The following is a 16510-nucleotide window of genomic DNA, read 5'->3' as shown; positions in this document are numbered from 1 at the left end:
ATTCACATTATAGGAGTCCCAGAATGAAAAGAGAGAGAAAAGGGATCAGAAAATTTATTTGAAGAAATAATAGCTGAAAACTTCCTGAGTCTGGGGAAAGAAACAGAAATCCAGATCAAGGAGACACAGAGACCTCCAGCAAAATCAACCCAAGGAGGTCTACATCAAGACACATCATAATAAAAATAGCAAAAAGTAGTGATAAAGAGAGAATTCTAAAAGCAGCAAGAGAAAACAGTTACATACAAGGGAAACTTCATAAGGCTATCAGCTGATTTTCAGTAGAAACTTTGTAGGTAAGAAGGGAGTGCCATGTTATATTCAAAGTGATGAAAAAAAAACCTGCTGCCAAGTCTTCTATCCAGCAAGGCTATCATTCAGAATAGAAAGAGAGATAAAGAGTTTTCCAATTAAACAAAAGTTAAAGGAATTCATGACCACAAGGGCAGTCCTGCAAGAATGTTAAAGGGAACTCTTTAAGTGGAAAAGAAAGACCATAACTAGGAGTAAGAAAAGTAGGAAACACAAGAGCAATGAAATCAATTACATCTATGAAAATCAGTCAAAGAATTCACAAATAAAAGGATGTAACAGAATGGGTTCAAATTTGAGTGACCACCAACTTAATATAGACTGCTATAACCGTAATATATACAAACCTGATAGTAATCACAAATTGAAAACCAATAATATATCTGCAAAAAATAAAGAGAATGGAATCCATGTATATCACTAAAGAAAGCCAGCAAACTGAGAAAGAATAAAGCAAGAGATAAGTACATACGTATCCATAATTACTTTGAATGGACTAAATTCTCCAATCAAAAGACACAGGATGATGGAATGCATAAAAAAACAAGACCCATCTATATGCTNGATCGTGACCTAAGTGAAAGTCGGACGCTTAACCGACTAAGCCACCCAGGCGCCCCTAAAATTTTTTTCCCCCCTCAGGCAGAAGTTTTCTTTTTTCTTTTCTTTTCTTTTTTCTTTTTTTTTACAAATAGTTTATTGTCAAGTTAGTTTCCATATAACACCCAGTGCTCATCCCCACAAGTGCCCTCCTCCACGCCCATCTCCCCCCTCCCTCCCCACACCCATCAGTCCTCAGTTTGTTCTCAGCATTCAAGAGTCTGTCATGGTTTGCCTCTCTCCCCTTCCCCCACTATTTCCTCCCTTCTTCTCCCCTGCGTTCCTCCGTCAAGTTCCTCCTAATCCTCCCATACGTGCAAACATATGGTATTTGTCCTTCTCTGCCTGACTTATTTCGCTCAGCATAACACCCTCAAGGTCCATCCATGTTGCTACACATGGCCAGATTTCATTCTTTCTCATTGCCATATAGTATTCCATCATATAGATAAACCACATCTTCTTGATCCATTCATCCGTTGATGGACACTTAGGCTCTTTCCATGTTTTGGCTATTATTGAGAGTGCTGCTGTGAACATTGGGGTACATGTGCTCCTATGCATCAGCATTCCTGTATCCCTTGGGTAAATTCCTAGCAGAAGACACTCATTTCAAGCCTAAAGACACAGGAACATTGAAAGTGGGGAGGGGCAGAAAAGTATTTATTATGAAAACTGAAGTGAAAAGAAAGATAGCAATATTTCTATCAGACAAAGTAGACTTTAAAACAAAGACTGTAACAAAAAACAAAGAAGGACACTATAATCATAAAAGGAGCAATCCAACAAGAAGATATAACTGTAAATATTTATGCAACCAGTATGGAAAATTCCAAATACATAAAGGAGCTAATCACAAACATAAAGGAAGTAGTCAATAGTAATACAATAACAATGAGAGACTTTAACATCTCACTAACATTAATAGATAGGTCATCCAAACAGAAAATTAACAAGGAAACAGGGGCTTTGGGTGACACATTGGACCTGATAGTCTAACAGATATATTCAGAATGTTTAATCCTAAAACCATATAATACACATTCTTTTCAAGTGTATATAGAACATTCTCCAGAAGAGATCACATATTAGGTCACAAGACAAATTTCAAAAAATTCAAAAAGATCAAAGTTGTACCATACATCTTTTCCAATCACAATGCTATGAAACTAGAAATACTTTACAAGAAAAAAATGTGGAAAAAAACACAAATTCGTGGAGGTTAATAACATGCTACTAAAAACCAAATGGGTCAACCAAGAAGTCAAGGGGAAATAAAAAATACATGGAGACAAATGAAAGTGAAAAACAGTGGTTCAAAATCTTTGGGATGCAATAAAGTGGTTCTAAGAGGGAAATTAACAGCAATGCAAAGTCTACCTCAAGACACAAGAAAAATATCAAATAAGCAACATAACTTTACATATAAAGCAGCTAGCGAAAGAACAAATGAAACCTCAAGCCAGATGGAAGAAAATAATAAATATTAAAGCAGAAATAAACAAAATGGAAACTAAAAAACAATAGAATAGATCAATGAAACCAGAAGCTGGTTCTTTGAAAAGATCAACAAAATTGATAAACCTCTAGCTAGACTCATAAAAAAAAGAGAGAGCAAGAAAGAGAACACTCAAACAAAATCAGAAATTAAAAAGAAATAAAAACTGACACCACAGAAATACAAATTATTGTGAGAAAATGTGTCAACAAATTGGACAACCTAGAAGAAATGGATAAATTCCTAGAAACATATAATCTCCCTAAACTGAAGTATGAATAAAAAGTTTTAGGAGACCAGTTACCAGCAATCAAATTGAATCAGTAATCCAAAAACTCCTAACAGACAAAAGTCCAGGACCAAACTGCTTCACAAGTGAATTTTACTGAGCATTTAAAGAATAGTTAATACCAATTCTTCTCAAACTATTGCAAGAAGAAGAAGGAAAACTTCCAAATTCATTCCATGAGGCCAGTATTACCCTAAAACCAAAAACAGATAACGACACTACAATAAAAGAGAACTACAGGCCAGTATTTCTGATGAACATAGGATGGAAAAATCCTCAACAAAATATTAGCAAACTGAATCCAACAATACATTTTAAAAGATCATACACCGCAGTCAAGTGGAATTTATTCTTGGGATGCAAGAGTGGTTCAATATTTGCAAATCAATGTGACACATCATATCAACAAGAGAAAGGATAAAAAGTGTATGATTATTTTAGTAGATGCAGAAAAAGCATTTGACAAAGTACAACATCCATTCATGATAAAAACCCTCCACAAAGTAGGTTTAGAGGGCACATACCTCAATATAATAAGGGTCATGTAGGACAAACCCACAGCAAACATCATACTTAATGGTAAAAAACGGAGAGCTTTTCTTCTAATCTCAGGAACAAGACAAAGTTATTGACTCCCACCACTTTTATCAACATGGTACTGGAAGTCCTAGCCGCAGGAGTCAGATTTTAAAAAAAGGAATAAAAGGCCTGCAAATTGGTAAGAAAGAAGTATAACTTTCACTATTTGCAGATGACATGATAATATATATAGAAAACTGTAAAGACTCCACCAAAAATCTATTAGAACTGATAAATGAATTCAGTATGGCTACAGGATACAAAATCAATACATAGAAATCCATTGCATTTCAGTACACTAATAATGAAATAGCAGACAAAGAAATTAAGAGTACAATCTCATTTACAACTGCACCAAAAATAATAAAATTCCTAGGAATAAACTTAACCAAGGATATGAAAGACATGAACTCAAAACTATAAAAAATTGATGAAAGAGACTGAAGATGACATAACCTAATGGAAAGATATTCCATGTTTGTGGATTGGGAGAATAAATACTGTTAAAATTTCCATACTACCCAAAGCAATATACAGATTTAATGCAATCCCTATCAATACCAACAGCATTTTTCACAGAACTAGAACAAATAATCCTAAAATTTATACAGAAGCACAAAAGTTCCTGAATAGTCAACTAATCTTGAAAAAGAAGAACAAAACTGGAGGTATCACAATTCCAGATTTCAAGATACACCACAAACTGTAGTAATCAAAACACTATGGTACTGGCACAAAAATAGACACATAGATCAATAGAACAGAATAGAGAGCCCAGAAATAAACTCATAATTATATGGTCAATTAATCTTCAGCAAAGGAGGCAAGAATATGCAATGGGAGAAAGACAGTCTCTTCAACAAATGGTTTTGGGAAAACTGGACAGTCACATGCAAAATAGTGAATCTGCACCACTTTCTTGCATGATACATAAAAGTAAACTCAAAATTGGTTAAGGACCTAAATGTGAGACCTGAAACAATAAAAATCCTAGAAGACCTGAAACAATAAAAAATTACAGGCAGTAATTTCTCTGACGTTGTCTGTAGCAACATTTTTGTAGATATGTTTCCAGAGGGAAAGGAAACAAAAGCAAAAATAAACTATTGGACTTTTTCAAAATAGAAAGCTTCTGCACAGCAAAGGAAACCATCAGCAAAACTAGAAGACAACCTAGTGAATGGGAGAAGATTTTTGCAGATGACATATCTGGTAAAGAGTGAATTTCCAAAATATGTAAAGAATTTATACAATTGAACACACACACAAAAACAAATAATCCAATTTAAAAATGGGCAGAAGACATGAATAGACGCTTTTCCAAAGAAAACATACAGATGGCCAACAGATACGTGAAAAGATACTCAACATCACTCATTATCAGGGACATGCAAATCAAAACCACTAGGAGATTCACCTCATACTTTGTCAGAATGGCTAAAATCAAAAACACAAAAAACAACATGTGTTGGTGAGGATGTCAAGAAAAAGGAACCCTTTTACACTGTTGGTGGAAATGCAAACTCATGCAGCCACTGTGGAAAACAGTATGGAGGTTCTTGAAAAAGTTAAGAATAGAAATATTATATATATACATATATATAATATAAATTTACATATATATTAATCAGCCATAAAAAAGAATGAAATCTTGGCATTTGCTACACATGGATGGACCTAGAGAGTATAACGCTGAGTGAAATAAGTCAGAGGAAGACAAATACCATATGATTTCACTCATATGTAGAACTTAAGAAACAAAACAAATAAAATAAGAGACAAACCAAAAAACAGATTCTTAACTACAAAGAAGAAACTGATGGTTACCAGAGGGGGAGGTGGGTAGGGGATGGGTGAGTAGGGAAATAGGGGAAGGGAATTGAGTACATTTATCATGATGAGCACTGAATAATGTACAGCATTACTGAATCACTATACTGTACACCTGAAACTAATATAACACTTTATGTTAAATACACTGAAATTAAAAAATTTTAAATAAATAAATGAAAAAAAGACAAAAATAAAAAATGTTAAAGACATATTATGATGTGGCTTTTTTATGAGATAGTGTTTGAGTTACAAACAAATAAAATACATATTTTATCCTATAAAGATTATTGGTCCTGGGGGACCTCGGTGGCTCAGTAGGTTAAGTGTTCAACTCTTCATTTAGGCTCAGGTCATGATTTCACAGTTCATGGAATGGAGCCCTACATCCACTTCTGTGCTAACATCGCAGAGCCTACTTGGGATTCTCTCTCTGTCCCGCCCCCCCACTCATATTCTCTCTCTCTCTCTCTCAACAAATAAATAAACACTTAAAAACAGATTCTTGGTCCTACAAAGAGTTTAAGTGGGCTGATTTTTCATCATCTCCATACAGGCTCTATGATTCTTAAGATCTGTTGTAATGTGAAAATGTTTTATTTATTCAGATTTCTCTTATTGAAGAAAATTATAATAATTGGGTTTTATTTTATGTATACTGTTCATTTGCTTCTGTGAGAAAGAGGTAGGTGACAAAACTGATATAAAATAATTTTTATAACAAATTCTGTGTGACAGGGGCCAGTATAGACTTAGCCCTGAACACTGTCCTTGTAAAGTACTGTGTCAATGAAGGATTCTAAAGTAACTAATGAATAAAAAAGCATCATTAAACTAGAATTGTAGTTTCAATGTCATGGTACTTGATTAGTTTCTAATCTATCAAAAATTGATCATCTATCTTCAGTTAAGTGAAATAATTCATATAAAGGGCCTAGTATAGTGGATGGTATATAATTGAGTTTTAATATTTATTGGCTATTTTGGTAACAATGATGACAATAGATTAATTTTAGTTAGGAAGAAAATTAATTGGAGTCCCCATACTTTATTCTACATAATGAGTATGTTACTATGTGGTATTTCATTAGACTATGTAAGATAGTGTATTTAAACTTTATAAACAAAAGTTAACTTCAATACTTTGCAAAAAGTTACAGAAAAGAAATCATTAAGTTTTATTTTCTCTCAGAGTTTTGCTCTGGCTGCAAATCTTAGGCTCCTCATGAATTCATAAGATATCTGTAGTTTTTAACACATTCCATGAGCTGAATTGATTTTGTTCATCTCAGTGTAGAGTAACAGTTACAGCCTTTTTTCTCCCTCTTTGCTTTTTTGGTGTTGGGTAAAGTTTCAAAGTAACTGAAGATCTCTACTTTTCAATTATGGTAGGTAGGATTAATTATTGTTATTTAACAGTTGGATATCTCTATAGCAAGTACTTATTGATATCAAAGTAATGCATAATCTAGCTCTGGAATATTGGGAGACAGAGGAAGAGGCAAAGAGGGAGAAGGGGAGTCAGGAGGAGGAGAGGGGTGAAGGGAGAGGTTGTTTCTGACCTGTGTCAAATATGTCAAATCATTGTAGGATTTATTTTAATTGAACTCTAAATTTGCAACCACAAATTTATTTAAAATGGCCGATTTACATATCTATCATATTGCAATTCTGTCAATAGCCTTCATTATTTACTTCTTATGTGGTTGCTTGATCTTGCATTTAAAGGCACGATTGTACTTTTTTTGAACTGTAAAACCTTGGATTGCAAGTAACTTGTTCCACAAGATGAGCAAACATTTCTAATAAATTTTAACTTGATAAATGAGCAATGTCTTGCAGTATGAATAATATATGTCGGCGGATGTCATATGATCACAACTGAACCAATGGTTTTGAAAATCACTTTGATAAATAAGTGCTTTGGATTACAAACATGTTTCTGGAATGACTTATGCTTATAAACCAAGGTTTTACTATTTTATATTTCATGTCCAATGCCAAAAAACATGAATCTGCTAAGCCAATAGAAGGAATCAATTATTTTTGTAGAAAGATTGTATTTTTTAGGATTATCCCATAGATATTAGAGTGCATGAAAAATAGATGAAAACCAAATCCCCCCCCTCTTTTTCTTTTCTTATTGGGGAGTGAGCATCTGTTTCAGTGCCTCAAATAAGAGATCTGGAGCTACTGAGAAAGCCTCTTCCATCATGTGTTCATGCCTTTGACTTTACTTTTCCTTCAGAATTTTTTGCTTTGAAATAGTTCTTATTTTGTGGGCATACTTTATTGTAATGAGTAACAATACCTCTCTTTTAATTAAATACTTCTTTTTTTTTATGAAACAACTAGCGAAGATTTGCAATTGCCTTCATTATCTGATTTCTTTTATATAGAGATCTATCTCAATAATTGAATCCATGACTCTTTCTCTAATGGTCCATAAAATCATGAATCCTAAATTAAATAAAAACATTAAAAATATCTACTAATAATTTATTCATATTAGCTTCTTTTATCTTTTCAGTTAAATTACCATAGTTCTTAAGATCCTAAATGTGATTTTCAAGAAAACTAATGATGTGTCTTATTACTACTCTTTTAATAGATTGAACTTCACCAACTTAAAATCTACTGTAACTCAAACTTCATAGCCCAAGACACATGCTGCGAAATATCAGACACTAAGGTAAGTTAGTTTTTGTGGCATGTGAAGAGTGTAGAATGCCAGTTACCTAATCTACCTAGTCTATGTAGAGTGTAGACGTAGAGCAGCACTGAATATCTTCTGTTGAAGCCAGCTGAGTAATTTGTTCCAAGTAAGATACCCCTGATAGTGTTCTCACATAGTTTCTGTTTACAGCGTGAATCCCCATGTTTTGTCTTGAATCTTGGGAATGGTACGTTCTCACTTTGGACTCAACATAAATAAAAGAGAATTTATGACTTTCTTCTTAAACTGTGTTCTGACGATAACATTATCATTTTCAAGTTGCAGGAATTTTAAATCTGTCACCATAAGTTATTATTACTCATTTTCCTCTTCTAGTTTGTAATCCATCCTGGATAGTTTTCCTTTGTAATAGATTTTTTGTCTACCTTTTCCCTGTTACTGACATGGTCCACTTTTATCTCATGCCTGGATTGTTGCATTATCATGTCAACTGCCTTTCCAGTCTCTAGACCTTTCTATTTGAAGAGTAACCAGAATAAGTCTCTAAATAATTGCTTTGTATATGCATTTATTTTCTCTCAGTAAACATTTGTTATTCTAAACAATTGATCTTCTTCTAGACATTCTATAGCATTGTTCTTCTAGAAGAACAAGGCTATAATAGACATGAATAAGGCACATTTGCTGCCTGCTACTCATCTCTTTCTCCAAGCCTTGGGTCACTCCCTGTTGGCAACAGAATATAAACTCAGTTACTCAGCCTCTCATTCTTAATATTCCCAAGCTAACTGTACTAATGTTAGTTTCTTGTACCAATATTCCATTCCAAACAAACAAACAAAAAACCTCTGAATTCAGCATTTTCTGTATTTCTCATTATAATGATCAGGTGTTCTATCTTATATTATTAGATATAGTTGCATTTGTTTTTATTTATTCAGCTACATTTTAAGCTCATTGAAGGGAGTTATACTTTCATGCTCCTCTTTTTTTTTTTTTCAATTTTTTAAGTGTTTATTTTTGACAGAGAGAGAGAGAGAGAGAAAGAGATGGAGCGCAAATGGGGGAGGGTCAGACACACACACACACACACACACACACACACACACACACACACACACACAGAATCCAAAACAGGCTCCAGGCTCTGAGCTGTTAACACAGAGCCTGACTGAGGGGCTTGAACTCACGAACCATAAGATCATGACCTGATTCAAAGTTGGACCCTTAACCGACTGAACCACCCAAGCACCCCTCATGCTCTGCTTTTCTATTCCTAGAGCTTTGTTTCTAGAAGATAGTAAAAATACTGTTTCTTGAGTTGTTGACTTATCAACTATTAAAGCAGGTAGATGGGACAAAAAGCATTTAAAAGAGATTAATGTTAAAAAGTCTTACAGAAAAAAACATATGAAAAGTAAAAGTTTTTCTTTGTATCTTAGACTTTCCAGAACTTCTATACTTACATCCAAAATTATATGAAAATTTTATCAATAACTTAGTAATTCAAAAATATTTTAACTTCTGTCTCTCAGTGTAAATAGTAGAATAATAATGTGAGCAATTTAAAGCATAACTGTCTTTCAAAATTACTTTTTTTGCTTATGTAACTTGGTTTCATAAAGCATATCTCAAAACCCAGTTTATGGCTCTCATTCCAAGTAAAATGAAAGCTAGCTAAATATCTTTCTATAAATAGCTAAAAAGATAATTTAAGCGGTTGGGTGGCTCAGTCGGTTGGGCGTCTGACTTCGGCTCAGGTCATGATCTCATGGTTTGTGGGTTCGAGCCCTGCGTCAGGCTCTGTGCTGACAGCTCAGAGCCTGGAGCCTGTTTCAGATTCTGTGTCTCCTTCTCTCTCTTATCCTCTCCTGCTCATGCTCTCTCTCTCTCTCTCAGAAATAAATAAAACATTAAAAAAATAAAATAAAAAAGATAATTTGTAATGCCAATCTACAGACTTGAAGTACCTACCTTCCTGGAGCCACATATGTAATTTTGAAGGTGTTAATTCTCCAGAAGTTTATTTTTTAAATTAATTATTTCTTTAGGATATAAGAGCTTTTAAAATAATAATTTTTCCTGATTGAAAAGTAGCATAGCAATGTTTTGATGCATCTAAATACTGAATTCTTGAGGTACCTGAGTGGTTCGGTCAGTTAAGTATCCGAGTCTTGATTTCAGCTTAGGTCATGATCTTATGGTAGTTTGTGAGATCAAGCCCCATGCTGGGCTCTGCACTGACAGCATGGAGCCTGCTTGGGATTCTCTTTCCGCCCCTGCCTGGTCTCTTTCTTTACCTCACTCTCTCTCAAAATAAATAAACATAATGAATAAATAAATAAATAAATAAATAAATAAATAAATAAATATAGATTGTATTCTTGACCAGTAGTTTTTACTCTGTGTCATCACAAATAGATATTTTCAATATAAATTATGAGAAAACTGTTTAAGGAAGTATAGGTGATAGATTTAGTAGAGTGGTTTAATTATTAAAACAATAGCATAACCTCACAAATCATGGGAAAAAATTAATCACATCTTAAAAATATTATTTAGGAGTTAAATTGTGGGAAATAAGGTTGGAATTCATCTTCAACCATAGGAATAAAAATAACAAAACCCTGCTTATTTTCTTGATGATAATTATTTGAAGGAACATTACCATTCTGTTAATGAGTAACAGAAAATAGAAACATTCTACATTTTATAAATTGGAATGTATAGTTTGGAAGGTAAATAATTATATAAAAGCCATTTAAGTGCATCTGTTATAATTCTGACACCAATTATTTTTGAAAAATATATTGAATTCAGAAAGATTTAATGTGTTTACTTAAAAATTTAATTTTATACTGGAAGTTCAAATCAGATATATTTTTTGTTATTAATAGTTTATAGTATATTTCAAGGGTAAAATTTATTCAAGATAATTTGTAAATATACTTCTTTGCTTCTATTAATTAGATTTTCTGTTTTTCTGTCAAGTTTCCTGACTACAGACATAGGCAGAAGGAGGAAACTAGCAACATTTGTTGAAAATAAATGAAAAACATGATTAAAATTTGTAGGGCCAATTAACTAAGTATGTGTCAAATCAAAACCAGAAGTTTTACAAATGGAAGAGTTCTTACTTGTACATTTTTATGTTCTCCTTAGGAACTCTTTGGAGAGTGTGGACAGTTTTATAGTGAAGCCTGAGACATACTTTTCAAGTCATTTAAATCCCCAATTTAATGTAGTAAATCAGTTATCCAGAGCAAAAATACAAATTTGAATTGAGTCATGGTTGTCTGAGAGAGAACCAGTAGAGCAGGACCTGACTGGAAAATCATATCAAATCATATGAGATAAATGGACTCTTCTGGTGATAATCATATTTCATTCTAATGTGACTTTAACTTGTGGACTTGGAAACTGATCAAGTTAACAAAAGAGCTAATTATTAAATCTGGAGAGAGTAAATGTGATGGAACTAGGCGGGGACACAGGAATCTAATCCCAGTGTTGCTGGGTGCTATTTTTCTTACAGCTTTTGTTGTTTTCACAGACACTGGAGTGCTACCTGTCTTTTTCAAAATAATTTTGTGTTTCATGAAACGGTGCTCAGCATCCCTCCTCATCAGGGAAATACAAATCAAAACCACACTGAGATACCACCTCACGCCAGTCAGAGTGGCTAAAATGAGCAAATCAGAGAACTCTAGATGCTGGCGAGCATGTGGAGAAACGGGCACCCTCCTACACTGTTGGTGGGAATGTAAACTGGTACAGCCCCTCTGGAAAACAGTGTGGAGGTTCCTCAGGAAACTAACAATAGAACTCCCCTATGACCCAGCAATAGCACTGCTAGGAATTTACCCAAGGGATACAGAAATGCTGATGCATAGGAGCACATGTACCCCAATGTTCATAGCAGCACTCTCCACAATAGCTAAAACATGGAAAGAGCCTAAGTGTCCATCAACAGATGAATGGATCAAGAAGATGTGGTTTATCTATACCATGGAATACTACATGGCAATGAGAAACAATGAAATCTGGCCATGTGTAGCAACATGGATGGACCTTGAGGGTGTTATGCTGAGCGAAATAAGTCAGGCAGAGAAGGACAAATATCATATGTTTGCACGTATAGGAGGATTAGGAGGAACTTGACGGAGGAACAAGGGGGAGAAGAAGGGCGGAAATGGTGGGGGAAAGGGAGAGAGGCAAACCATGAGAGACTCTTGAATGCTGACAAAAACTGAGGACTGATGGATGTGGGGGGAGGGGGGGATGGGCATGGAGGAGGACACTTGTGGGGATGAGCACTGAGTGTTATGTGGAAACTAATTTGACAATAATCTATTTGTAAAAAAAAATAAATAAAATAAAAATAAAAATACAGTAAAAAAAAATTTTGTGTTTTAAAATTATGTATGTTTATCATAGGAAACTTAGAAAATACAGCCAAATTCAAAGAAGGGAGTAATATCAGCCATGGTTTTGCCACAGTAAATAACCACTGACAATCTTTTACTTTTGTATCCTGACACTTTTTCCAAGCATATATAATTTGTAGTATGCAAAGTAATGTGTGAACCCTTTCCCCTAAATTGGAAATTCAGAATTATGAAATTACAAGTGCATAAAATTACAAATTCACAGTTACAAACCCTGGTGAGGAGCCTGGTAAATGATGTGACAGGAAAGGATACATTTATCCTCCCATCTGGATTTATTTTTTGAGAGGAAAAAAAAGTTCATTGCTTGTAACTAAGTTTCACTTCACGTTATCCCACATGTTCTGAACCCACTGAGTAAGTATAAAATTTGCCACTTGTCTGTTATGGTGGAGACTTTTTAATAGCTTTAAAGGACAGTGGACTAGAATAAGATACACTTTAATTAAATATATACGGTCTTGGAGTGTAAAAAGAATTTCTTTCCTTTTTTTATGTGCTCCTTTTGGTCTGTTCTGTTATTTTTTTTCATCATGTGTAATCTGAATCCAGCATTAGTTTCTCACATCTTCCAACATGTCTCCAACAGAATTCTTATGTTCGAGTTTGTGTTAAATAGAAGTGAAATATTAAGGAAAATAGATTTAAGGGAAACTTGTGCAACTTTTTTTAAAGTATTTAAAGCATTGTTCTCAACCATAATTTATTGGAACTACTGCCATGGTTCTTGACCTAGCAGTAGGCATTCTTATGTTTCATTAGAGTTTTATTTGTTGTATTGCTCTGTCCTGGAACCATAAATACAGTTCTTCACATTATATTCAGTCAAGGGTTTTGGTATAGTTTCTTTGTGTTTGTAGTGATACATACTTGTCTTTCTGGGATTTGCCTCCTCACCATGGGGAACAGAGAGCTTTGGGTTCTTTCCAGCATGAATGATGATATTAGGAGTTAGTATGCAGAGGAGGAGCCACTGGGCATAGAAAGGTTGCACATGAGATCCCAGTACGTAGGCACCAGGCACTTCTTTGTCAGGTTCATGGAAGCAGTTCACCACTGAACCCCATCCTCTCAGGGGGCTCAGTGAAGGCTAACCAATCTGATGCATGTGTGGGCAATAGTCTCATTGACTGGCACTTATAAACAGCCCATGCCAAACCCATGAGGTTTCCATGAATCCACCAAATCCTACAGAAACTTCTGGCTTGAACTTTCTAGCATCTTGAAAGTGGCTGAAATGGCCATTAAGTGTCTGAATAGACCCCCAAACCGTCATCATGCCACTGTAGTAGGGAAGATGGAGATAGTTCTGTCTGTCATATACAAAATGAAGAGGATTATGGAAATATGTTTGAAAGAACCCAAGGCAATGTCCCAGTAGTGCTTTTCCACTAGAATCCTATGTGTCTCTTGCCCGCTGGTATCAGGCAGGCACTTGCTTGTCCAAGCAACTGACAGGGTACAGTGAGTCTCCCCGGCCACCATCTCGGTCACTTTGGCTCCTGCTGCCTCCTCCAGGTCCACTCAGCTCAATGGCCCACTTGAAGCACTGGCCTCAGTTAGCCACCAGGCTCTGAGGGCCATCATGGTACCAATGGCTGCCTACCAAAGCTACCAAGCTCTTTATGCCTTTACAATTATCTTATTAGAGTACATGATGTTCTAAAAGTTCAAGTCACTTGCTTTTATTTTAAATTTTGTTCCACAAAAACGTATAGAGATGTAATGTGTATAATTATTTTATGGTAACAATGCGGTTATTGTAAGTATTTGATATTTTTGTACTTATCGTAAAGTCATTTATAATAGCTTTAGAATTCCTCACCAGAACAACATTTTAGTGCATTGCTAACATGTTGTCAGTGTAATAAAACACATTGGGGGCCGAGTGAAAGAGCAAAGCCATTATCAACTTTCATATACCAGCATCAACTATTGGCTAATTAGAAGGTGGTTCTTGCAGGCAACTCCAGTCATCCCTAGTTTGGTGGGAGTGAGTATTTGGGATGTTAGAAGGTTGGGAATTAACCCTAATCATTTTGCTGGATTTTAGTGTCCAGATCAAGATGGCTTTGGAAGTACTGCATCATCACTGTTACCCGCTCACGCCAGTAAATTGTCTGCCTATCTGCCAGTAGAGCAGGAACTTCAAGACCGCTGCCAGTGCATTCCAAACAAGGTTTGCTAGTTTTAATCTATGCCCACTGAGAAGCCATTGCACAAAGTAAGCCAAGGCCCTTGGATGTGGCCCCAGTGCACAGAATGTGTCTTGACCTTTAGTGCTAGTTGAATCAAAAGCATAAGCCATTTAGTCACTTGTGTGAGTTATGAGAAGGGAATTGGAGAAAGGATTTCCTGGATTTTTTTCTGGCTAGTTCTCAAGCCATCAGACTTTCCAGGCTGTGAATTAGAATGGATAGAAAGGTAAGAGGAGGACCCACCTGTACAACAGACAGATATTGAGTACTTAGCATGTGCCAGGAATAGGCTTCAGTTCTGGGAATTCACAGTTGAAGGAAGGAGAGTGCCTGCTCGTCCACAGATACCGAAAAATACCCTCCATAGTATTTCTTTATTGTGTGGAGGCTGTTTGTCCAGTATCCAGCCATCCATCTGCTTTTGCCATAAATTGTGTAGAGACTATGCAGAGAGTATCACTCAAAGAATTTGCTTCTCTGGTATGACTACAGTCCCCTGGTCAGGAAGAGTGGGCCCGTGGACCTAAATAAACTTCTTTTGTGAATGCTAATGGCAGTCAAGAGGCTGTGCTAAAAGTAGGCTGAGTGATTTCTTGATGGTTTTCTTCTCTGCCTTTATCTGAGGAAAGGAAAGAGGTTCCTAGAGCAGAATGTCCCCTAATGTTGTGACTTCCTACTTACCCTTAGAGGCTTACCACATCCTGTTACCCCTTCACTCTTGGCTGGAGGAGTGTATAGAGGAGAGTTAAAGTTTAGGAAACTTACATTTCTTGTAGCGACCAATACTGCACAGGTTCCATAAGAACAGCAGATGCAGGAGCCATAAAGGAACATCATGTGCTCCACTTACTGGGAAGTCTCATGGAGGAGATGATGCCAAACGGTATTTGGAAGACGGAGGGTACTGAGCCTCCTGAATAAGGGAAGGGCATTCCAGCAGAAGGACCAACATCAGCTCAGGGGAGAGTAACGCTTTATCCTACTATTGTCACCTTCATGTTTATAAATGATTAATCTTTGGCTCGATGTGACAGAATGTCTGATAACACAAATTCATTTTTGCTCAGGGAGAAGTCGGTTTTCCGGGAACTCCAGGCTCACCTGGTCAGAAAGGGGATAAAGGAGAACCGGTAAGATACCACAAAACACTGTCAGGATGAAGGTGGATTGTTTCAAAAGTGACTTAAAAATATGTCCATCTCATATCTCTGTGTCCCATACAAATGCATGTTTCTGTTAAAGGCTATTAACAACTATATTTAAATTGTGATCACTGAAATAAGGAAGACTGTCAGCCTCCAAATCTGCTTTTGAGTTCCTACTGAAACTAAAATTTGCAAAGATATAGAGACCCAAATCTTTGTATCTATAAACTATAAGCAAAATTGTGAAGCAAGAACATTTATATTTTAGTTGTGCCCTACTTTCTTCAGCATTCCACTCACTGAATCCTTGATGAACTCTTATTTTACTTGTGTGTTGATGGGCCACCACTGAAGATTCTTAGATTCTTTTTTAGTTTCCTATCATTCATTTCTTTTTTTTCTTTTCTTTCTTTTTTTCTTTCTTTCTCTTTCTTTCTTTTTCTTTCTTTCTTTCTCTCTCTCTCTTTCTTTCTTTCTTCCTTTCTCTTCCTTCCTTCCTTCCTTCCTTCCTTCCTTCTTTCTTTCTTTCTTTCTTTCTTTCTTTCTTTCTTTCATTTTTAAATAAAATTATACCCTCTTCACCCATTTCTCCACCTCCTCCCCCCACCTCTGGCAATCACTGATCTGTTCTCTGTATCTGTGAGCTTATTTCTTTTCCCTTCCCTTCTCTTCCCTTCCCTTCCTTTCTCTTCTCTTCTCTTCCCTTCTCTATTCTTCTCTTCCCTCCATATATAAGAGAGATCATACAATATTAGTCTTTAACTATTTGGCTTATTTCATTCACTATTAATGCCTTTGAGGTCCGTCCATGTTGTCACAAATGAGAAGATTTTATTCTTTTTTATGGCTGAATAATATTCCTGTGGAGTGTGTGTGTGTGTGTGTGTGTGTGTGTGTGTGTGTGTGTGTGTGTTTCGGTGTGTGTATCACATCT

General features: G+C 35.6%; 1 protein-coding gene and 1 pseudogene across 1 annotated transcript in view; one reads left to right on the top strand and one right to left on the bottom strand.

Annotated features, from left to right (window-relative positions):
* Positions 1 to 16510, top strand: part of COL19A1 (collagen type XIX alpha 1 chain) — a 313880-nt gene that overhangs the window by 40097 nt on the left and 257273 nt on the right. The window contains exons 6-8 of the mRNA XM_077767252.1: positions 7720 to 7800; positions 14287 to 14412; positions 15499 to 15561. Coding sequence (XP_077623378.1) covers positions 7720 to 7800; positions 14287 to 14412; positions 15499 to 15561 — 270 coding nt within the window. The remainder of the gene's footprint in view (positions 1 to 7719; positions 7801 to 14286; positions 14413 to 15498; positions 15562 to 16510) is intronic.
* Positions 13271 to 14139, bottom strand: LOC144234085 (ER membrane protein complex subunit 4 pseudogene; annotated as a pseudogene).

Source organism: Crocuta crocuta, unplaced genomic scaffold (assembly GCF_008692635.1).
Source record: "Crocuta crocuta isolate KB4526 unplaced genomic scaffold, BGI_CrCroc_1.0 scaffold518, whole genome shotgun sequence".
Classification (NCBI taxonomy): domain Eukaryota; kingdom Metazoa; phylum Chordata; class Mammalia; order Carnivora; family Hyaenidae; genus Crocuta; species Crocuta crocuta.
This window is presented reverse-complemented; position numbering and strand designations above follow the sequence as displayed.